General features: G+C 42.1%; 1 protein-coding gene across 1 annotated transcript in view; it reads left to right on the top strand.

The window, feature by feature from the left end:
- The first annotated feature begins 1,179 nt into the window (after positions 1 to 1,179).
- Positions 1,180 to 25,514, top strand: part of AMER3 (APC membrane recruitment protein 3) — a 39,740-nt gene continuing 15,405 nt past the window's right edge. The window contains exons 1-2 of the mRNA XM_032697390.1: positions 1,180 to 1,312; positions 8,136 to 11,168. Coding sequence (XP_032553281.1) covers positions 8,157 to 11,150 — 2,994 coding nt within the window. The 5' untranslated portion in view covers positions 1,180 to 1,312; positions 8,136 to 8,156 and the 3' untranslated portion in view covers positions 11,151 to 11,168. The remainder of the gene's footprint in view (positions 1,313 to 8,135; positions 11,169 to 25,514) is intronic.

Genomic DNA, 25,514 nt, shown 5'->3' with positions numbered 1-25,514 from the left:
CAGAGCAAGGATGTACTACCTGAAACTTGGTGGCTTCATATACCCATCATGAAGAAAGGCTTTCTCCTATATTAATACAAATATCTCATGCAGAATAAAAAACATCAAATCTATTTCTAATTAATGTATTTCCTCTCATGATTGTTTTTAATCTACTTGCCATAGCTAGTAGGATTCACTCACAGCTTGTTCTTTCCTCCCACCAGTCTTTTGGTGAGGTCACACATAGGCTTTCTACTTGTTGCAGGTTGGACTGAACCCAGGAGTGTTTGTCCAATATGCAATTTTCCAGTTTCTACCATCAGGGGCACCTGAGTGGCTTACTGGCTGACACTCAGAGCAGGAGCACTCTGTTCTGCCTGCTTTTAAGTTAACAGACTGATTTTTCAGCTTCAGAAGCTTAGGCAGCACAAAAGTTCAAGCTCTTTCCCTCCCCCGTCTCCAAGGTTCAGTTCAGGTACACGGTGAAAAGGAAGATGAGAACAGGTAGCAGGTTAAGGCTTTTGTCTCTTTCTGCTGTGATGTGGGGACAGAAGAGATATATATACAAAGATATAACAAAGAATGATGTAATATCAGATTGTAATATCAGATGTTCCCTTCACTGCACACTGAAGCAGAAGCTGGGCTGACCTTAAGGAGAATTTGATAAATGGGGTTTGTGGTAGGCAGTATGAGGATCACACTAGGCACTCCAGCTTTGGGCAGCAGAAATATTCACTCTTTCCCTTTACACCACTTTGCTCCCACACTAAATCCCCTCCAGCTTCAGCATTAACAGAAACTGTACAAAGGGTGGCACAGTCCAATAATCTGCACACACTGCAAGTGAAGCTTCTCACTAAACTACAACACATTAGGTTCACTTTTCCTGAATCCTAGTCAGAAACAAAACAGAACAAGAGAAATGAAATTAATCTGGATGTGTTCCTCCCTGTTTAATAAGCAGTCATACAGAGGGGAACCAAAATGCTGGCTCAGGACTCCTGAGCTTACCTTCTGGGCTTTTATTCCTAAAGCAGTGGAAGCATTTCCCTTATTCCAGCAGACAGCTGAAATAAGCATCTTTCCTATATCAAGCTACATGTGGAAGCTTAGAATCTATATAAGGTACAAAAAAGCTACAAGCAGGAGGAATGAGGGGGTGGGGATGAAGGAAGAAGGAGGAGGAAAAGACAGGGGGTGGAGAGTAACACTGGAGAGCAGCAGTGGTCCAGCCCCTCAGAATATGAAAAGCATCACAGGAGCCTCTGGATAAAGACCAGCCTCAGAAGCAAGGAGACAGAGGATTTCTGTTCAGTGATAAAACATGGTGAGTAGGAATTTCGTGATCTCTCTTATTGTTAGCTCTGGTGCAATGGCATTTTCTTTGCTCTGACACTCACAGCCACTCTGAGGGACTGTGATTTTGGGATGACTGCTTGTTTTTGAAGCATTGCTTTTTACTTCTTTTTCCATATGTTTGACAAGTGTGTGCCTGTGTTTATATGAATGCGCATTCTATGTCCTTTTAAAGCAATAAATTATAGAGGACAGCTAAAGCTGTCAGCATTAACACTTTGCTGTCTGGTACCAACAGGCTGCTGGCCAGGGCAAGAAAAAATGCCCTGTTTCCTTCTCAAGTACCCAGTGGAAATTTTTGCTCTGCTGCTTTCTCCCAGCAATACAGTGATGATTTGACAGCTCCCTGTGCAGGAGTTGATGCTGCCCTTTTTCATGGCATAATTTAAGCAGTTACATTTCTTTCAGTCTCAGGTAGAGAAGAAAACTGAATGAGAGGTGCAGAGGTTTTGTCAGAGAAGGAGCCTCCTTTTGTCATGGTCTCAGCCTCCTTCTGTCATTCTGTACACCCCATGGGGCTGAGGGGAGCAGTTGGGTGTCCCACATGGGCAGGACTGGGGGGAGCACTGGGTGCCCCACATGGGGCTGGGGGGAGCAGTGGGTGCTGCTGTGCCCCCAGGGATCCCTTCTGTCAGCACACAGCAGGACAGTGTGCTGAGAGGAGAAACATGGTTAATTTTACTATGAAAAATCCTGAGCTCCACAAAACAGTTGTCAGGGCTTAAAGGAAGGTTCAGACTCCCCTATAGCACATTGCTAATAAGATTAAGCATTTAACGACACATCTTTCTAGTATTCTGCTGAGGGAGTGTAGGATTTTACTTTGTGTGCTCATCAGAACTAAGGTTGAAGAAAAAACCCCACCAATGTGCTTTTTGCTGGTTCTTCATGGAAAGCCATTGCCTGACCTAAATGTATATGCAGGGAAATAGGCATCCTGGGTTAGCCAAGAGAGACAAATGGTTAAGGGGAATGATAAGATACAGGCACTAAGGATGACGAGAGTACTCCTCCTGAGGAGAGGCATGATCTCAATGCAGGTTTGTGTGTCACACAGCCGCCTTCAAAAATAAACATTCTGCTGTTTCCTGAATGATGACTGTCCCTGATTACATCCTCCATCCTTCCCACCCTCTTTTTTTTGCTTTATAATGGAGATGAGATAGTGGCAGAGTAATCAGTTTAAGGGAAAAGATGAGCCCTGCTTTAAAATCCTCTTCGGTTTTTGCCAGAAGAACAGTTACATTTATTTGCTTACTAGAAAACAGCGTTACAATAACTGCAGGGAGGGTATCACTACCCTTGAGCAAGAAGGCATTTTTTCTGCTTTGCAATTAAAAAGCAAATTAACAGAATGGAATATATGTTCATTATTATTAGCAAGTATTTCCACTATTAACTTTTATCTTCTGAAATAGAGAGTTAATGTTTTTGACTGCAAATAAACAGTCTTTATTAAAAAAAATCCCCCCCCCCCCACTTTACTGGGAGCACCAGCTGTTCTTTATGCATTGCTGATTAGATCCTAAGCATTAAAAATTAGTATTGTCCACTGACTTTGAAAGTAGCTGTGGCTTTCACCACCTCAAGCTTGATTGGTTTTGCATTTTAGGACTTAAAACTGGTGCACAGCAAAAATCCTCCCAATGTTAACTGGGCATAGGAGGGGAGAGCCTCCCAGAATACTCCATTCTTTTTGCCTTTCCCATCACACAATTACTCAAGAAATATTTTAAAAAAACTTTTCATCTTAAAATGCATTAATTTTAAGCATAATTCGTGTCCAAATGCCCAAATCAGATAAATGTTTTCAGGAAATTTAATTATGCTGTTGCTTCTGAAGGGAAAGCAGGGTAACATTTCCAAAGGTATCTCTGATACTCAGCATCTTAAGTCTGATTGATATGAAGCCACTTGTGGAAAAGGGATTTTGGACTCACTCCAAACTTGTATCCTGAAATATAAAAACAATCCAAAGAGAGGTTTTCCTTCTTTTTAAATTAAAAAGCCTAAAAGAGTATTCGAAGTTTATAAACTCTTTCATTTAATGAAAGGAACATGCTTGGAGGGAGGTGAAATTCAGATGCTAAGTGATGCAGAATTCTGCTTCACAAGAGACAGCAAGGCACCAACTCCACCACCTGCTTGATCTAAATGTAAAGAAAGAGCACTCCTATCTCCCCTGCAAAAACACTGTATTCTGAATTTTACTTATTTCTATCTCCAATAGAGACAGCTGCATATAAATTGCACATCAAACGAACAAGAGTATCCGAGACAGACACTTGATAAGATTTTGGAATAAATGAACCTTAATTATATTTTTTGCTACTTAAGCAAAATTATTTTTGAGCCAAACCAGCCGAAGTCAGAGAGTTCATCTAAATTTTCTCTTTGAAACACTATTGTTTCTATCCATGCAATCACACTGAAGCAGATACTTCTACTTTCCCAATTGGATGATCTTCCTAGTGCTACATGCAAGAGGACTGATATTCTACCTTTTCTTAGAAGATAACCTAAACAAAATTTTCCAGCTAGTAAGATATAAGATATCAATTTTGACACCAGCTCAAAACCCAAAGCAAGGCTTCCCCCATTCCAGCACAGAAGGAAACTTGTAAACAATTGAGCCTGGCAAAAAGCTGCAGGGACCATGGACAGAGGCAAATGGGACCCCTCTCTTTGACCCACATGACAGAGGCAATATTTGGACAGTTTGAATCCTGCTTCCACCCATTTTCCTAAGGAATATCTGGTTCCATTGCACTCCTCTTTGGCCCTTGCCTGTTGACCTGGACTTAGGAAGAATTTAGGCCATCTGAATATGGCTCTTATTAATCAGAACAGTCACCTAATTCAGTCTTGTTCAGGTCCTCATAACCCAGAACCATAAGCAATCGCTTTGACTGTCCTAAAACCAAGTTTCCTCAGCCCACAGGAATGTGTTCATCTTTCCATTCTAAAACTTTAATTTACTTCCGGATGAATCACAGATACAGTAAAACCTTCAGAGTTTATGAAAAGGCTGTCACACACCCTGCGCAGATGGTCTATGTTTGAACATGAAGTATCTCTGTGTTTTATGAGCAATATTATCCAAATTTAAAACAAAACCTTATTTCCATTATAGTATAAACCCAAAATCAAGATCTAATTGCCTGCTTAGACACCTGTGAAATCCTAAAAGTGAGAAGCTGGTATGATCAAGACAGATAAAAGTACTGTTTACTGTGGATGGGAAGTCTCAATGCTGCTGCACCTAACATTGTTGTAAATGACAACTAAACTGTAGCCCAGAACAAGATTCAACGATGTCCTCTATTTAAACCCATGTATTTTGGACAAGTAATTTCACAGATACTAAAAAAGAGGTCAAGTTTCATTACCAAAGAAAACATCCAGAGTCTGTTCAAAACAGTATAACGTAGTCTCAGTAGACTGCTGGTTTCCACAGGTTTCTGTTTTTCACAGTGGTTTTAATTGCAAATTGTATTTCCTTTACAAAGGTGGAAATCAGTCCCTCATATGTCTTTTATCCCTGTGGAAGAACAGATATACTGCAAGTTAAGTCCAAGGGGAGAATAATTAAAAAGGAACAGACAGGCAATAGTGTAGCTGAGTGTAAGGGTCAAGAAATCCAAGAGAAAATGTACCATTTTTTAGATGCCTAGAATAATTTTTCATGGAATTTTGATTAGCTTTACATAAGTACTGGAGGGTAACTTTCCCTTACAGCACTTTAATCTGTTTGTGACTTCACTGGTACAGCTTCTGGGGTTAGAGATATAACTTGTGTCCCTGCAAAGACAAAAAATAGATATCATGGTGTAGTCCATTACAATAAAAAGGGCTAAAATACAGATTATATACATATATATGTCTATATCTAAGATATAGAAAGAGAGCAACATCACATAAATATTTGTTCTGTATTTGGGAAGAAGCTCATTGATAATTTATGTCATATGAGGATGAAGAGGAACGCATCGTATGGGAAGTTACAAATGTTTTAAAAAGTCTGCAGACTCTGGTGGTCTGTCCTGAAGAGCCCTCAAAGAATTGACTGAGGGGGTCTTCCTTTTGTTGGTGTTCATTCATAATAACATTTTTAATGTGGAAGATTCTCGAAGATGAGACAGTCTTAAAACAGAATAAGCAGGATGACACAATGAACTAGATACTAAGTCTGGCATGAATCCTGTGGGAATATTAGGGAAAAGAATATATGGGATTAAACAGAGACATGAAATAATCAGAATACAAAGTTAGTGGTTAAATATATAGTAGATATTAAAAAACCCAAACCAAACAAAAATCCCACAAAATCTAAATGACATCTAATGCCTTTTTCCCTCATCAGAGGAAACTGAAAAGGTAGCACAGGCTACCATCAGCGTATCTTACATTATTATACTACATATATTCTCAGTATAGATGTTATTCAGGCCATTTGGGCTTTCATGCTAAAACTATTCATCTAATCTATTAAAAAAAAAAAAAAAGAAGAACAAGCCCTAAAGTGTCTAGATCCAGTTGTCAGACTGGTTATCCACTGTGTTTCTTATAAGGGAGATACAATTCAGATCAAACATTACTTTATTACAAAGATTATCTAATAATATCCTGAATTCTTAGCTTTACTAAATGTCATAGTTGACAATAAATAAATCCACCTCTAAAAGCCTTTTTAATGCATCTACAGATAAAGTTCCTAAGTATGCAATATCCTACAAAAGTGACCCTTGCTTAATACTCAGAATGGGCAGAAACAGCTGCAGGACTTCAAGGAGTTCTACATAACATTGTTATAAGGCTGGCATTTGCCATGTCACAGACCTCTAAGGAGCTTCTCAGCAGCACCAGGAGCTTCCCACAGGGACAAAGTACCTACTTCTATACTTGCAAAGGACTGAGATGTCAGGCACTTCATTTTTGGGATATTAATAACCGGTCTTGCATCAGCCGTCTCTGATTGTTTTCATGACTCTGCTGGAGTTCTACACACTGAATCTCTTGTCAATCACACTTTGCTTTTCAGAAGGAGCGTAATCCTGTCCCAGTGACCTATTTCTAAATATGCAAAACAAGTTTCCTGCAGCATCAGTGAACTCCAAATACCTGATGGTGTAGTAAAATGTTTACTGGCTTCCATTAAGAATGCTCTGCAACACTCACACACAGCCCCAAGCGCAAATAAATGTGCCAGCATCTCAATCATACTGACAGACACCCATCTATCACCACCCACCATGTTTTCCAGAGCATGTCAAATATTCACACTCTACCCTTAAGTTTTCTGCCTTTTATCACTGATCTACATTTAGTTGTAAATATTGCTAATCACCTGCTAGTTTGCAGCTTCTGTGAGCAATGGGCTGTCACTGATCTGCCTGCTGGAGCAGAGCTGTGGGTGACAATTCTCAGATCTGCATCTTATGAGGTGCTGGTCAGAGTGTGGACATTCCCAGCAAGCCCTGGCAACTGGAAAGCCTCTGGAGGCTACAGACAGCTGTTGTAGTTCCAGGTAGACTGAAGACCGCTTTAAGTTGTACTTAGGAGTACAAAGGCTTGGCTTTGTGCTGAATTTAAAATTTCCCATTCAGTGTCTCCAATTGTTTAGTTATGTCTAAACAATTCAAAACAAGATAAATCATTAGCTGAGATTTCACTAAGGAAAGATCCAAGCATGTTCTTTCAAGAACAGGGCTTGGAGTTACTGTCCTGCTTCTCATTCAGTAAAAATCTGTTCTTTCTAACAGCTTTTAGGAAGTGTTTGCTTCTTCCCTGACCTACCTTTATGTAACTCCGTTGACTTACTCAATATTCAAGTTGATACAAAGCAGAAAAGGATCAGGACTGTCTATGAAATAACTGCTGGAAAGCTGAAAGCAACGTGGCTAAAATAAAGAATGACTAAATAGATTTATGAAAACATAAAACAGGTTCAAAACCAAACCATACGGGTAGAGCCTGAAACTGCCATTGATACAGGTACTAGAGTATTTTTAGAAATAGCTAATCAATGCACAGTGCAGACTGAACGTGCCAGTGCCTCTGTGTGCTACACTGTTCTTTGTGAACCAGAGATGACTCTTCTGTCATAATTAACAGTGATTTTTCAGTATGGCATTTTTGACTTTTGACAATAAAAGTAGTAGTGCAGAAAATGTTCCATTATGTTCAGGAGGAAGCGTAGCAAACCCAGTAATTCAGTTTCAGCTCGTTTCCAGGGTAGTACCAAGGTTTAGGGATTTTCTATTCACAGGTAAGGATTATTTTATTATAAAATGAGCATCATGTGTCAAATGTTTGATCCATTTTCTCAGGAGATTTTGCACATTGAGCTCTCTGTCCTCCTCAAACACAGATTTATGAGCTGCTGCCTCCCTGATGCACACACTTGCATGGTAAAGTTTCTCAGGAATTGTTTTTCACTGATGCCTCTTCTACTTTCAGAACAGGACCTCTATCTTGTTAAAAGCCATACTGAAGTCATAATCCTCAGTCCAATCCCCCTTATTTCTAACATACAAACTGCTCTCTGACCCTCAGCTACCAGTCCATAATGTGTACTGTCTTCTCCTTGCTGGATCTTCCAGCCAGCACACCTTCAGCTTCACTCAGTCTGTTTGTCATGCAGTACCAGGAGTCAGTGATGGAAATGTCCAGTGACAGACAAACCCAATTCCATAATGCTTCATATCCCTCCCTTTGTTCTCCAGTTGTTTTCCAAATTTACAAGTGCTAGCCACCAACCTCACAGTAGTTGTGTTCTGCTGTTTTCCTTCCAGAAACAGATGTGAGGAAGCAGCATGGAGCTCAAGAGAGGAAAGACCTTCATAAAATCCAGTGTGCAACATGAGAAAGCGCCACCAGTGCATACAGCTCCTACCAACAAAGATGAGATGGGGAAAGACAAAAAGGCAGCTCTAGAGGGAAACCAAAGTGTGGCCGAAGTCCAGCTGGCATGTTTGGCCACACACAAGAGCTACAGATTTTCTACCAGAGCAACAAAGAATGGAGCTGGTGACCACAGCCTGGAAAAATCATCTGGGTCCTCCTACAAACTTGTAAGAAAGAGTAAAACCCATGAGTGCGTTGCTGAGGCAGACAAAGCAGGGCACTGCAGCCCCAGCAGCAGGGCGTGTGAGGAGGGGTTTTCTGGAAAGGGTAAGGGCAGACTTGTCAACAGCATCAGCTTTTCAGGGATGTCCAGCTCCAGCAGTAAGAAGGAGTGTGTGGTCAGCCCCAGCCAGTCTGCCTGTAGCAGTCAGATGATTGATTATAGGAACTTTGTGCCACAGATGCCTTTTGTACCAGCTGTCGCAAAAACCATTCCCAGGAAGAGGATTTCCCTCAAGAGATCTAAGAAAGGGTTCAGAGATATATTTCATATAAGAAAAAATAAGCCAGATAGCCTCACATTTCTGGTTGAGAAGGACAAGAACCTGTCCTCTCCGGGTTGCAAGAGTGAGTTGCCTGGGCGTCTTGCAAAGTATCTTTTCAAAACTGCAGAAACATTTGCAGCTGATTGTTTGTCACAGGACTGCTCAGACAGTGAACTGCAGTCTGACTCCTCCTATGACTGCTGCAATGCCCTGTGTGAAGATGTTGCCTCCCTGAAGAGCTTTGACTCCCTCACCGGCTGTGGGGAAATCTTTGCTGATGAGAGCTCTGCTCACCTGGAGCTGGAGAACAGCAAAGACCTTCTGCTGAGGCGAAGCAAGCACAAAGATAGCCCTGTCATGGGCTCTTTCCAAGGAGGGGTGGAGCAGCTGGCCTCTCCTGGCCAGAATGAGACTGTGGAATTTGCAAAGTTTTGGGACAACATCAACAAATCAGTACGGCTACATCAGAGTGCTCTCTTTGAAAAGAAGCTGCTGAAGATACCTGGTTCTGACACAGAAAAGATTAAAAGTCAGGCTGCCATATTGGTGACAAGCCCCCAGGTGTCACCTGATAAAGAAGGAGACAATTCCAAAGACAGCTCCACAGAAACAGAAACACCGAAAAGTGAAAACCAGGAATCCACATCCACAAGCGATGAGGGATACTATGATTCCTTCTCTCCTGGACCAGACGATGAACTGAAGGAAGCTCAGACCCCTGGTGTCCCAGGTAGATTCCCAAGAGACAGCTACAGTGGAGATGCTCTTTATGAGCTATTCTATGACCCAAATGAAGTCAAAACAAACCCAGTCCTTGATGATGACTTGTGCACATCAGAAACTGTTTCAGAGCAAGCCATTGAGATCCCTCTGTCCATTTACAGCTTTCACGTTGGAGCTGAGGAGAACATGGCTTCCCAACCAACTCTAGACATTATCAGCCAGGGGTTTTTCCACAGCTCGTGGAAAGGCAAAGAATGCTTGCTAAAGCTCTGTGATACTGAGCTCTCACTGACTATGGGGATTATAAACTGGCTGCGAAAACACTCAGGACTCATTTCTTCCCCTGACTCTCTTCAGAGTCCTCAATCACAGCCAGAAAATTCCAATGATTCATCAGTCCTGCCCAGTCCAGAGCAGGAACTGAGCACAGAAGCTCAGCAGGAGAAACCAAGCAAGGAAGATTCTAATGCATTTAATGTATGTGTGTCTTTGGATGAAAGCAAATACACAGCCCAGGCCTCTTCAGTAAACATTGCTGAAAGAGACCACAGCCTGGACTCCTGCCCAAACACATCTAATCTGGATTTCCAAGGAAGAGAAGGGAGTCACCACAAGGATTTTTCTACAGTGCCTGTGATTGTGGAAACCACCAGATCATCAAGTTATGCACCACAATCACAGGCTAACGGAGGCAACCTGCAGACATCTTCAACTGACAACGAGAAGGTGACAGTTTCATTGGGATGTGAGACATCTGGAGCTAAAAACCCACTGCCAGAAAAGTTGAACAGAGAGAATGGCTCCCAGAGCTCTGAAAATCCTTCATTAGATGATAATCACGAAGTAGAATCATGTTACTCCTACAAGACTGCTGCAACCTCACTCCTAGATCCCCTTGAGAGGGAGGACAGAAACAAGCCAGTGTATCACTCTCTCTCTATTTCCTGCGACAAACCACCGCAGCCTCTCACCCTCAGACACTTCCAGAGCTACATTAGCCCCACACCAACAGAGAGCAGCACTAACATAGTGCAGCTCTTAGAGCACTGTGTAACACAGGTGGCATCATTAAAAATCAGCTATGAAAACAAGCAGCTGGAGGACAAATACATCGGGAATGAAATGAACAGTATCATTCATAAGATGTCTCGGTACAAAAACAAGTTATTGTTGCAAAATGAATGCAGCTGCAGTGCTCAAAATCCAGAATACACCAGTATTCCTAGCACAAACCAATATAACTACGAGACAAATTTACAATCCAGCAGTCTGTATTTGAAGCAAAATGGGGAGCAAATTTGCTCTGAAGATCAGAAAAGTAAAGCAAAAATCCTCAATGAGGTCACTGGAAGCAAGATAAATTTTGAATATGCCCAACTAGATAATCAAGCGCTCTCCTATTTAAAGGACTTCAGTCTCAGCCCAAGTGACTCTGCCTCTGCAACATCTCTTAGCAGACCAACGTTTTTACCTCTCTTTAACTCTGTCTGCTCAGACATACCTGCCACGTTCTCAGGCAGCACTGCTGTCTCTGTAGCTGACTCGCTGCAGCTCCAGGAGGCCAAGCAGTGCAGCTCAGGGCCCTGGGCTTACACAGAGACCCCCTGCCAGGGCCTGGCTGGAAGAAGCGTTCTGTCCCCTCTCCTAGAGGCAGTGGCCCCGGATACAGCAGTGACAGCGAGGAGCCATCAGTAACACACCTGCATGGAGAAGGTGAGTGCTCACAGGAAGTGCGATATTAAATGTGAAATGAGTAACATCTGTTCCCTTTCCACTGAGAGACACTTACAGCAGCTGTCTGACGTATTCGGGGTCTCTCAGCTACGCAGGGGTCACACAAGAAAGCCAGGGATCTTGCAATCTTCAGGAAGAGCTGAAGCCAAGGCATGCTCCACATGCAAGGTTTGACAGGCTTTTCAAGAGAAGGATTATAGGGGCTGTGCTGCACCTCAAGCATTTGAAAATCCCTGAACCACACTTCCATAGTATAGGGAGATCCAGAATTTGTCCTCTGGTATAGAGTAAGAAACAGCAGATGAAGCACTCAGCCATTGTGCCAGTTCAGGTTTGGCTGTCACGTGAGGCTTCGGGCCAGAGCAGGTACCCTCTGTACACACTGTTCTAACTCTGTGCCAGCAGAGAACTCCTCTGTCCTCCAGCTGCTGAGAGGAATTCTTATAGAAGTACAAAACTTGTGTAAATCCTCTATCATGTGCCCTGCCAAATCTGACAGATTGGCTGGACTCTGCCCAGCCCTGGCACTCTGAGAAGATCCCTTTGGAGGTGGTGGAAGAGGAGAGGAGGCTGCAGCAAAGGCCAGGATAGAGAATTAAGGAACAGCTCATTATTGAACGCAGGGACACAGGGAACATAACACTTCTCTGGCTCTTGTTGCTCACAGTAGTGTGTCTGCTTCTGGTCATCTCTAAAGGCTTCCTAAGCAGCACAAACTAAAAGGGAGAGTGTTCCTCTCTGCATGAGGCAAGAACATCCTTACATGTTCAAGTCTGTGGAGGATCAGCCACCCACTTGGCTATTTATATAATTGTGGAAGTGACCTTGCCCACTAACAAGTCTCCCGTTGCAGGGAGCAACATTTTTTTAGGGTCTGCATGAAGTTAAGAGCCACAGACTGTCAGTTTTCCATACCCTTTATTAACACGTTATTCAGTTATAATCTGTTCATCAGTGAATTAGGTCTTCCTCTCCTGAAAGAACTGATTCTAGTTTTTTTTCATTTTTGTTGCAAGCAATGCTGCATTTGTGAAGTTTCTGCTGACTTGCAAGTCACCTACTTGTGTCACCAGATATTTTAGCAGAACTTGTCATTCAAGAACACATCACAATCGTTAGAACTACTTGCCTCTTTTAGATATTTCTGAAATTAAAAACTGAGTAACAGGCATGGCAAGGTTTGTGCTAACAGCTAGTATATGTAAGAAACCAGGGCTAGGCATAGCTTTTTTAGGTTAGAAGAATAGATCAACATATCCATGGCCTGATATTTTTAAGTTGTTGTGAATATTAATCCACAGGGTACTGCTAAGAATATCCCTGCCTTCGCAGGCTAGGAATGCAAAGGGATTCTAATTTTGACGATCTGCTTTCTGGTAGAAACAGAGAAGGGAGTCAGAGCTGTGTGACTGTCAGGAGTGGTAACAGACTGCATCTTTACACTGAACAAGACATAACACGAGCAGACATTCCTGGGCTGGGGGCACTTTCTTTGCATTGTATCAAGTGGCAGCTGCTGTGGGACACCACGTGCCAGCACCGACAATACCTGCCAGGGCAGGGATGTGACACAGGTCACAGATGCAGCATCATCTGAGTCTCAGAGAGAAGGCAATTCAATTTTTTTCCAAAAGGGAACTGTTGGTTTTTGATAGAGGTTTATCTAACAGTAAAAGGAATGGCACTTCAGAATATAGATGGAATTTGCATTTTTGTAAGGTGACTTTAAGGACTGGGCTCGTTTCAAGGAATCATTTTACTGCAGCCTTGATGTTTGTTACAATTTCTTACAGAAAAAAAAAATTAGACAATAATTAAAATGGCTTTTAACATGGTTAAAAGAACTGGCTCTAGTGACAGATATAAACACCGCCATGTGACCGAGTTTTCCTACGCAGTATCTCTTGCCTGCCCACATTCCCAGATGGCCCACAGGTTTGCCAAAAACTTTAAATCTTTGTGAAGATGACTCAGGATCTTTGCCTTGATCACGGGGGTGGCAGTGTAAGAGAGGCAATACACAAACATGGTGTCACCCCTGAATCCATGGAGACAGACATCATCGAGAAACACTCCTACGCTGGACATGACTGTGCAAACCCCAAGAGCTTGTACGTAAAGAATGCTTTAAAATGCCTCGCTTGGGAGCTGTGAGAGAAGTGACGGATACAGAGGTGGCTCCTGCTTTGTTCCTCAGAACAAATGCAGCCCCTGCTCCTGCCATGGACTCTCAGATCTGACCTGAAGGAGGTGGGAAGAAGAAGGTCAACTTTCTTGCCGTTTGTCATGGGGCACAGGAAAAGCTCATATCAAAAGCCATGAAAATCTCCAGGTTTCACCAGTCCATCTTCACATGTCCCAGTGCCCACAGTAACAGATGAGCCCATCCTCTCTGCTCCAACTGGTGTGCAGGGTTCCCCTGAGCCATGCCTGGTCTCTGGGGCTTCGCTACCCTGTGATTAAGAATGGTACAAGAAATGCCAGTCACAGCTTCTCCTCCATCTTTCCCTTCCCTGGCATTTTAGAAAGAAAGCTGCAAATGTCTTATGTCTGAGCTCACCAGGAATTTGAATCCTGGTGGTAAAGGAATCTCAGGGGTAAATGGCATCCTTACGTGGGAATACAGAAGGCTTATGTAGAAGGTGGGAATTACCAGTAGAAAGTGCAATGAAAGGTATAATTTTCATTCTTCAGTACCTAAAGGCTAGGATTTAGTGAATGCAGTCCAACTCCTGAATACAGAGAGGATTTTTAGATCTATACATTCATGGGTCATAGAAAACAAGCTGCAGACGTCTGTGCTTTTTGATCAGATGTTTTTCAGTAGGAAATTTCATCTTCAACAAGGAAACAGTCCTCAAGCAGTGCATTGGGATATCTTTCCCAACTCTAAAGTCTCTGGAACTAACCAAACAGACAACACTGCATATCATAGCAACTGGACACAGCTAGAACAAAACACTCTCTGCAAACAACAGCATTTCAGACCACTGAGCTATTTCTACAACTTAATGGGGTTTGAACTGCATCTTCCATTAACTGGTAGATGTGGCAAAGCAATAAAACCCATGTGTGCCCCCAATAATATGTGCTCACTTCATTGAAATGCTGAACTGCCACATTATGCACCAGTTGAAGACTTTGGACGTGTTTCAGTGATAGCCCTGAAAGGAGTGCATTGCAATATGCTTGCCCTCAGGTCAGCAAAAAATACATAACTGTCAATCAAAGAAGGATTGCTATAATAGATAGGGCAGCTGTAGATAAAAGGAGACAGTATTGCATGTGTGATTGCTGTTATCAAGGAACTGAGATTCAGAAGCAGATGAAATACAGCCCAGGCACTGCAAGGTGACAGAATAATGTGTATTTGATACTTACCAACTGAAGGGCTACCCACAGTTTAGGCAATTCCTGTAATGCTCTTTATTCCCTGCTCGTTCAATTTTATTACTTCCTGGTTCAACTTCATTCCCGTTCTCTTAGATAAAGTCACATTTCTTCCAGACAGATAATTTCTCAGTCTGTCAGGCACAGGGAAGGCAAACTGCAATATTTGGATTTGATAAAAAGGAAAAGCAGAGTGGAGCCTCATCTGCATATAGGCAATTGTCTGATAAACTACAATATTAATTTTCAAAATGGCCAGAGATACCTTAATAGGTGAAAAATAAAGGCAGAATCCCTGTGCACACAGGAGGAAAGTGCATGGTAACATTCAAAGTCTGGTGTAAGAAATCCTTGTGTTTCCATGCTCTCTCTATGGCACAGCAAAGGGGTCATCTCTCAAGTCTCACATGATAAATTTTAAAAACAACAAAGTGTAGAGACAGCCAGCACATTTTCTGCATTGGAAGTGCCTCTGGCTCTGAAACATACACCTGTATAAAGTCAGATGCCCAGATGAGGTTGCAGTGAACTCGATATTGAAATCTCATCTGACAGTCCAGTGGCCACACACACACACACACAGAGTCACATCCACACACACACTGCTGGTCAGAGAAATGCGCCACCAGGTACAAATGTACTGTTTGTCACATGTGGTGCTGTGCAAGCAAAGAGCAGGGAGACAGAGGTGACAGGTCACTGCCTCTGCTAATACATTTGAGTGTTAGTCACCATGTGCCCAGATACTTGGGTTAAATGCTAAATTAAACGATTTTCTCCTTCATTAAACACTGTTGCTTGTGGACTTGGCTCTGTCTCGCTGTACTGTCTCCATGGTACTTTGTCATCAATGCTCACTCTACCCAAAATCAGAATTCTATCAGGAGGAAGAAATGTTCTTGCCAGCTTACTTTCTAGAGAAGGGGTTTTCCACACAGTTATCAGCACAGATAATCCCTCAAATGGCAGATGCACTATAACGTGTTTCATTTTAAAACTGAAGAAATTGATTTGCTGCTTTACCCGCTATTGCAGCGGGATGGTTTCCATGGATACAGCCTTATAGGGACTCCATTTTTCCCCTGTTGACAACAGTACAGAAAGCTAAATTCTCATCTTCATTGCACCAGCATAAATTTGAAGCCAGGGAAATGATTATGAGATTTAACCTTGAGAGCAGCAATTGGCTCTCAGTCTCCTTCAGCCTCAAATTTGAGATTTTCAGGGGGATGGCAATGAAGGGAAAAAAGAAAGGAAAACCAGTTTCTGTGAACAGCAGCATAGGCTGAGGGACAGGAAACAAACACAATGCCTCCGTGTGAGAAACGGGGAGCAGTCAAGGCAGAATGCAAACACTTTAACTGCTTATTCAGAGGTTTAATGTGTTCTCATTTAACTGCAAAAATACAAGTCAAGTTTGGGCTATATAAGTTTGACTATAGAAGACCTTAGAATTATCTGCATGGCATTGGGCCTTTTGTTTAGAAGAATCAGTTGTTACCATTCTGCAGAAGACCTTCTTCACTTCAGTTTTGCTGAGACGGTCAGGAAGGCATAAGGGTTGGGAAGAAGGGGGAAGCAAGACTTGTGTCCAGCTACGGAGGCCTCCAAACAACCCTGCATCCCACCTCTGCCAATGGGCTGCAGTAGGTGCTTGGAAAAGGAGTGTCAGAACCACAGCAAATGGAGAATTTTGAAACCTGAAGTAACTAGCCTCCAATATTCTGCTAATCAGCACTCTCTGAGCTGGACAGTGGCTCCTCCTGTACGTCTGGGTTTAGTGCTCACTTTCCCAAACTCACTTAAGCATAGGAACTTCAAAGGTTTCTAATTTGTGTTATGAACCTTCTGTTGTTTAATGTCTTTAAAGCACTTCTTAAAACCTGATGTCTATTGTGCTGTACGTACCAGTTTTGGTTTGTAAAACTTCCAAAATATTCCTTTTGAATTTCCTCCTTTTCTGACATCTATTTGTCCCTAAAACAGACACTGTCTCTTCTTGTGGCCTAGCAACACTCAGGAAATTACAGATACTGTTGTGATTTAGAGGCCTCTATGTAAACAAAGTCTGAGATTATAGGGAGATGGAAAGAACAGAAATTCCCAGCACCAGTAAATTTTTCTAAAAAAACCCCACAAAACCAAAACCACCCCCACCCCTCCCAAAAAAAGCAACCAACAACAAAAAAACACCCCAAAACACAAAAAAGCCCCAACCAAAAACCTCCACCCAAACCCAAAATTGACCATCCAGTGAAAGGCATGAAGGACTGTTGTCATGAACACAGTAGCACTGTGAGCCTGCACTCTTCTAAGGAAATGTCCAAAATACAGTTCCCCATCAGGTCTTACAGAAGGCTGTTCTGTTTTAAGCAAACTCTCCTTGTCAGTTCTTCCAGAAAGACTAGACTGCACACATCTGCTGTGGCAAGTTTCTTATGTCATTCAAACCTTGGGGACTACATCTCTTTTACATTTGAAGGTGAGAAAGATATTCACAGTTCTTGGACAGCAACTGAGCTCAGAAAAGAGAGAGAAAGGCTTTCTTCTGCAAGAAGGAAGTACTGTGTGTTAGGTTTTCCCTATGGAGCAAGGTAATAATCTGAGCCTCTCTCTACATGCCCTGTGTCAGGCTATTCAGGGAAAGCTTAAGAGATCTTGTGGCACTTAATAATAGTGGCAGCCAGTGATGAGAACTGCACAAATGATACCAAGATACTGCAACCAGCAAGTTTCTCTCTTCCCACAATCAGCTGTCCTCCACTTTGAAGTGATTATATCACCCGAGGGGAGACTGTTAGTCTGCAGGTCGAGATACAGGAAAGATTACTGGAGATCCAAGAAAAAGGAAGGTCCACTTTGTCCTTATAGATAAAAGGAAGTCAAATGCAGATTGTATTGCCCCATCTCCTCTTCACAAGTCTTCTCCCATTGTGATACTTTCCTTTCCAAAGCTACTTCTTTTTCCTTGCATGATAACTTTCCCTTTAACTTGCCCCAAACGGGCTCAACTCTTCCCTCTCACATGCTGTACATTCCTTCTGCTGCCTCTCACAGACCAAATCTGCTTCAAAAACCTTTTTCCTTTCCCACATGGCTGCCAAGCTGATGCCTCCCAAACAATTCTCCCCACCCTCTTCAGGAAGGCAGCCTCTTCCCCAGACTCATAAAATCCCTAAATCCCCATCTCACTGGCTGAGTCTGAAGCAGTGGGGAACAGCTGGGAAAGGAATTTCACACAAAGGAAGAAAAGCCATAATTTAGAACTGGCCCTTTGCTATCACAGGCTCATCTCCCTGTTTCATTCTGCAAAGGAAATGTGCAGACTCTACAGAATCCAAACCTGCAGCATGTTGTAATTGATTATGCACAAACTGAAAATGTGCTCAGCACACAGAGCACAGAGGCTTCCCCAGCACCCACAGTGCCAGGCCTGCAAAAGCTTTCAAGCTCTGTTTAACTCCACAGAGCTGAGCCTTGGGTTCTGTGCTTTGCTCACATTACAGATGGTGACTGAAGGACATAGGAGAATCACAACCTAAAGTTAGGCAGGATTAAGGAGTTTTTGCCACCCCCCCCCATCACTTCTTTGTTATGTTTCTCCACCTCACAGCCAACAGAGGGGGAAAAAAAAATCAAGTCAGGGTGGTTTCTGGGCTGTGATACACAAACAGGGAGCTGCCTGCTGAGAAATCAATGGCAAGACAAATTCTGTCTGACTTCAGCATGGATGGAGAGGGAGCCTGATGTACAGCAGGAGATATTAGGCAAACCACTGCATCAGAAATTTTCACAGGTCCAGCTTTTCGAAGACATTGTGCCCTCTGCTTTCAGCTGCACTTTTAGGAAATGCTTGATTGGGTGTTAGCCCTAATTAACCCTGATGCAGTTGCAATTTTGAAATACGGGAAGGGTGTATTTTACACAAACGTCAAACAGGGCTTGTCAGCAGCAGGAAAAACATAGAGGGAAACGAGCAGCTCTTCCGCCTGTGTCCTTTAAATAGAGGATGCTGCAATTTGTGGCTCTTGCAGAAATACCAGCTCAATCTCCCTTCCTTATCTATTCTGTCTTCCCTCAAACATACAGGCAAGTTGGGTTTTGCTCTGACAAAAAGCACTAAGTAGACTGTTGCTATAGCAACCAACTCCCTGAAACCCATTTATAATTAAGATGGTGGTCTAACCACCCAAAAAATACACCCTGCAAACCCCCCAGGTTTGCAGCTTCCTAGGTAAAAACTGTGTGCTTTTACAGTGAGTCCCTCTGACCAGGGCAAGGTTGGTTAGGATGGATTGCAAGAGTGGGTAGATCTTTGGAAGTAGTTTGCTACTGAGATAGCAAAAAGATGTCAGGAAACAACAGGGTTGCAATGTAAGGCTTTTTTTTTTTTTTTCTGCTAGGTTTCTTAAAGCTTCAATAAAAACCAAGATCATACTTGAATCATCTCAGCTCTCAAAAGTACTCTTCAACCATAACCTGTAAAATTTTGGAACACTTAATGAATCATACTTACAAATTCTGAAACACCCTTAGCTTTTTTTTTCCTTCACAATTCAAAAGCTGTTTTAAAATCATGCAATAAAATTAATTAATAATTTAAGAATTATTTAAAAGTATTAATTTAATTAATAACTTTTAGGAAAAAAAGTATGTTAGTTTTCCCTTTAGTGTTTACTAAAGGAGATGACAACTAGATTGAATGACTTAATGTGATCCTTGAAACACAAATTAAGAATGGATGAGGTTCTTTTAAAAATGACATTTATTGCTGGTTGAGGGCTGTATGATGTGAATGACAGAAAATGAAGGCTTTATGTCATGAGATTTTATAGTGATAAACATATGTACAGACACCTAAAAGGAAGATGTCTCTCTTGCTCTTTTGACCTCTGAACTTTACAGATTTTATATTATTAAAGATAATGTACCCATCAGTCTATGTAAAAATTGTAATGCCTTCAACCCACAGTGGCTTGATCAAATAGCCATGAAACTATAAAAATATAAAATGCTGGGGCAGCTTATTGTTTCTCAAGTTAGATTATACTCTATTATAATGTGTTTCAGACCCACTTAATAAAGGGCCATTTAGGCTTTCAAGTATTAAAAAAATCCAAATATGAAGCGGGCTTTTAAAAGAAATCCAGAGACCAGGCACCCTTCATTTAACAGAACAGAGTTTACTCTAAATACTGATTGTTCATACTTTACTTCCATTTTTCTATTTTTTGTTTGTTTTCTTGGAAAAATGTATGTTTTCTCTTTATTTCTTCAATTTCTTAGTAACCATGTTCTAACATTTTATAGACTAGGAGTAACCTCAGAACCGCAAACTGCAAACTGCTGCTCTGCAGTGAAGATCTGAGCTCTCCAAACATTCTAAATCTCATGATCAGAAAAGAAAGGTTCCACCTTTCTAGTCACCTTCCTTCTTTCTCGCTTGGTCCTACCCCTTGTCATTCACCACTGTCTATCATGACACTGGTTCCTGCTCTGCTGCTCCTGTCTATGCCTTAACTGTGTTTTTGGGAAGCTGTGTTTTTGTAAGGCCAAATCCTGTAGCTCATTTTCAGCCTAACAAACAGTAAACACAATCAGGAATTTTTATTGATTTAAACTGACAGGATACTGCTCTTAATACCTGTGGGATTTCCTCAGAAATCAATACCAGTAATTACCACCATCGGTATGCTCATGTGAACCATACTGTGTTCTGTTTCCCCACATGAGCAGGGTAGCATTCTTCCCTGAGCTGAATTATGACCTATGACAGGAGGTATTCTGTCTCCAATTAATAGAGAAAAAATGAAAAAGTCTATAATTGCATTATTATTGGATACTAACTTTTATTGGCTTAATCAGCCATATTTTGGATTCTCTACAGGTAAATGATTGAAACTCCCAGTTGCCCACACTGGCAAAAAACCAAACAACCCAAAACAAACACCAAAAAACAAACAAAACCCACAAAAACCTCCTCACTGCAGTTTCTCCATTTCTTTATCTAACATTATACCTTTAAAATCAAAAGGAATGGAACATGAGGCAATTCAAACGAATGTACATAAATCATCTGACTGCATATTGACTGTAATTATGATTTTTCCTCTAGGAAATATAAAAATCTTTATGCTGGAAGCCAACAGTGAATAATAACTCTTTACACTTACCTATGTTCTATACTTCAGGTTTTGGAGACAAATTCTTTAAGGTACAACCAGTCTTGTGGAGGAATACACTCTAAAAGTGCAAACTTAACTACTGTCCCCCGGAACAGGCCTAGGGTATAAGGGCAGGAGACAACCAGAACACACAGCTGGGTCACTCTTCACCTGAGCTGAGAACCAGGCAAGCCAGCAGTGAGCAATCAGCAAAGGGAGGAGCACAATCCTCTGCAAGCCAGCACCACTTGGCTTGGGCAGGGTGCACCAGATGGCCTTTTTGGCAATTCAGGGAGCCACTGAGACAGGATTTCAAAGTGGACATGGTCACCAGGCCTGCACTGAGCTGCAGTTACTGTAGATGAGCTGATGAGGAAGGAAGTTAAAGGAACATTGCAACATGCACAGTCTTAAAGAAGGCAATGAAAATTTTTATGAAGTACTGGTAGCTGTGAAATCTAGAAGTGAAACATTGGCAACAACCTAAGCAAGACAATTTAGGTATCCTATAGGCACTTCTTTTGTTAGACTTCTCAAGGTCACACTCCTCTTTCCTGCACATGCCCAGGATACACAGGCAGTGTACAAGAGAGCTGGTCCTCCCCAGTCAACACAACATCTGTTCCTGTGTTTCTGTGAGGCACAAGTTTCTTCAAGAGCTGACAGCTCTCTGTGATTTGGGCTTTTCAGTGGGCTGGGAACACCTGGATAGTGGAAAACCCAAAGATAATAGGGGCTTTGGGGAGGGCACTGCAGTGGGACCAAATATTTTTCTGCATGGCAGAGCTTCCATCTGGCCTGGCCTGCTAGAGCAGCCAAGAACCACAGACAAGCCAAGGCTCTGGGAGAGCAGAACAGCAGACACAGCACGTTCCCACACATTTACATTGCGAGACACCTCAGCCCTGTGTGCACAGCCTGCTCCATCCCCAATCCACGGATCACGGAGCATTCACTGTAATTGCAGACCCACTGGTCCCCTCTGACTCCACTCAGTGGTTTGCCAAGAAGCATTGTTCCCTACGGAGCACAGGGCATGCACTAGCCTTTCACGTTCCCTCTTCACAGTCTGCTTCACTGCCAGCCATCCCATGGTTTCTCCATGCCCGTGGGACACAGTGGGCACAGACTTTGGCCCAAGAATTGCAGTGCTCAAACCAGCCAAACAGTTTCGTCATCGGGGCCGGTTCTATTAATAAATGGCCCATTAGTCACTGTGGTTTCTGATGGGATGCTACATGTGTTAAAAGAGGGAATGCTTCACGTAGCTTCCAATTAGCTGGGAAATGTTTTCTGGTTCTTTGCCTAGGACTTAGACAACAGTAGCATTGTTAGCAATGAACTGCCACCTCCTAATGTTGAGTTACAAGATTTAGTGGGTTACTAAACTACTACTGACCTTCTTTGATTATTTTTCTTAATTACTCAGGAAGCTTTTGAAAAATGCTATAAAATATTTCAAATTAACAGAAATTGGGACAGTATGTATTTACAATAGATGAGTTTATTCACAACTCTGTGGCACCAAACTATCATTCAGAAAAAAACCCGTGAGACAGGATTCCTAAATATGTTTTAGACTGGCTTCCAAACCGATTCAGCAAATCCAGTCTTATTTTTAAAGAAAATTGCCTTTAGGCAACTGTAGACCCTGAACATTCTCCATTAGGATGTGGGGTCAAATTTTCTTACTACTAAACAACCTCTTTGCAATTCTGTGCTACTGCCCTGCTTCTGCCTCCTCCTTCACCTCTCTTAGCTCTGATTCCTTTCTGCAGCAGGAGGAGAGGTGCAGACCTGAAGCCTCTTTCCTGCCGCCAGGAAAAAGGATACAGAAAGAACAGTTTGTTATCTACCTCCCTCTGGTTTTCCTTGTATATTGTTTGGACACTAAGCCACAAGACTTCAGGAAGGTCTTCCAGGAAGGGACCTCCAGACTGTCTTCTGCTCCTACTGGTGCATCTGCACTCCTCTTAACTGTGTCTCTTTGCCTTGAAGCAGAGAGAGCCTCTCACCCTTAACCTGACCTGCTGGCATTGTACTTTCAGTCCTCATTTTATTTAGTCAGCTCAGGAAATCTATAGAAAGTATTCTGTTACCTAATGAGAATGTCATATGGCAATCACCCGCAACATACAGATCAATAAACTTCCCCTAAAGGCAGTTGCATCTCACAGCAATCCACTGAGTGTTAGAATTGAAGGCACAAAAATTTAAAGTGAGCACAATACAGTGATGAATAATGGCCCAGTACAACCTTTTTTTCCTAGTGGAACAAAATCCTACCACTGAGAGAGCTTTCTCTAGCACCCAGGAAGAAAATCCTTAAGTCAGTTAAGACACAACTACTACACAGCTCAGCGTAATGAACATTGAAAACCTTGTTTTACTATGATTCCTGACCTTCTACAGGAACTAGTCACTTAGTTCCTTTGACATAAATCTACAGTAACATAAATACCCAAAGCAGCATAATCAATTGAAAAATCTACTAAGTTATTAATTGACACACAGAATACTTCTTTGTGGTTTTGAGGCATACCTTAAAAATCCATCTCAGTGAGAATAAAAATGTGTTTTCATCCAAAAACATCAGAAAAGTTCATTCCTGTAACTTTAACTCATTATTGGAACAATTTGCCAATATTTCAGCTGTGCTTTCACATTTCCCTTCCAACTAGTTGGCAGAACTAGTCATTTACCCAAGTTTAACTGCAGATTAGAGATTTCTCCCTTAGGTTATTTATTGGGCAGTGGTGCTACTTCTGCTTCTTTCAGAAAACTCAGTTCTACTTTCCTGTGACCACTGTTTGATCCCTCTTCTTGCAGGTTTCCACATTTAAAGTTAAACTCTCTCCTCCTGAACCGTGCTAAAGATCAATTCAGTGTTAGGGACAAGCATAAATCGATCAATGCTGGTTAACAATAGGTCTGATTTTCCTTAAAAGTCAGGCTTTTCTTCAAATACAGTCTCTGAAGATGGGAAGGGGCCACCTGTGGGACTGATCTCTGGTTTGCACACCACTGTCAAATACCTTCCAAACTGGAAACCTTGAATCAATGTATAACTTGGCATTAACTGCATTTCCATGAACGTAAATACCTGAAGTGCAGTGATTTCTGGAAATCTTGTGTGTTTTATGCCTTGGGAGCTAGCTGAAAACACTCACAAAATCCTTGCCTTTTTATCAAAATCCCAAACTTGGAAAACCTCTGCTCATCTCACCCATGGTATCAATGAGGTTCATTCATGAACAGCAAAGAATGAAGGCTTAGACTCAACTTGTAGGAAAAAAAAATTTAACAGAAATGACAAGATTCTGGAATTTCTTCATAGTAATTCACAAGGCCGAACTTAGACCTTCCATAATTCAAGAGTACTTCTGAGTAATTCTGTCCTCACAAAAGAGACAGGAGGAGAGAGAGTTATGATCAGACAGTTATGATAGACAGAAATAGATTGCTGTCAGGCAGTTGCAGAGAGCGAGAACATTCCCCCTGACCCTTCTTTCCTCCAGCCTTAACACTCCCAGCTCCCTCAGCTGCTCCTCATCAGACTTGTGCTCCAGCCCCTTCCCCAGCTCCATTGCCCTTCCCTGGACACACTCCAGGGAATGCCTTTCGTGCTGTGAGGAGCTCAAAACTGAACACAGGATTTGAGGTGCCTCACCAGTGCCCAGCCCTGGCTTTATCAGGCACACTTTAGCTGACACACGAAGGCATAGCAGCAAGCTGTGTACCACTGGAACTGAAGTGTCATTGAAATCACTTTCTATTCTTTCTTCTCCAAGTTTTCATTAGACATTTGAGCCATAAAATACAGAAAACTCAATCCTGCTCACTGTGTCCTTCCAACCTTTTAAGTGACTTTCTGAAGAGGATGCAAATGGAAACATGAAATGCAACACATTATTCAACTATGATGCCTAAGTAGCCACTTTGCATCTTTTAAATAAAACAGGATGTTCCCATGCTGTGTGGAGATGCTTTTACAGTGTAGGGGCCTTTTAACTGATGCATCTGCAAGAATACAAATGCTTACAAAACACAAATTTTAACTGTGTAAGTCCTCCGCCTTTATCAGGTAGAGTTCCCCTCCCCAGAACGTCAGGAGCAAGAGGAATGCCATGTTCAGCTAACTGTGTTGCAGTTGGGCACCCTTGGACTTATTTTCCCAGATACTCCGACCCATTCTATGTTCACATCATTTAATGGACATGCAAGTTTCCAATAGAATGTGTCCTAATTTTTGGACATGGGGGGAAGGGCTACAAAAGAGCCTTTGCTGGGTTATGAGAAGTAAACAGGTCAGTGATTCAACATTTTCTGACAAAGTGCTGAGTTAAGTTACGCAAACTTAACAGGCAGTCAAGATAATGCTAAATCACAGGACAGATTCTTAGGATTGACTAAGCACCATAAATCCAGTGAATCCCCTTTCCAAAGACTGACTGTATGGAAAGGGAATACTTGGATGGTTAAGAAAAAGCATTCAACACTATTATAAAAAACTGTCAAATTTCTGGGTCACATTCATACTGGCCAATTTCCAGCTGGCAGAGCAACTCTATAGGGTTGGAAATACAACAGCATAGAGCATCCTACAACAATGACTGGAAAAGAGGAATGCAAAGATGACACAGAAATACTGTCTTCTCCATTCAGCACAATGCTGGGCACAGCTCAAGTGTTACTGCAGAAAATTCAGCTACACTTGTAGGACCTTGCATGTTTTCCATCATTATCCAAGCTGATCTGCCCAGATACAAGA

Source organism: Chiroxiphia lanceolata, chromosome 10 (assembly GCF_009829145.1).
Source record: "Chiroxiphia lanceolata isolate bChiLan1 chromosome 10, bChiLan1.pri, whole genome shotgun sequence".
NCBI lineage: Eukaryota > Metazoa > Chordata > Aves > Passeriformes > Pipridae > Chiroxiphia > Chiroxiphia lanceolata.
This window is presented reverse-complemented; position numbering and strand designations above follow the sequence as displayed.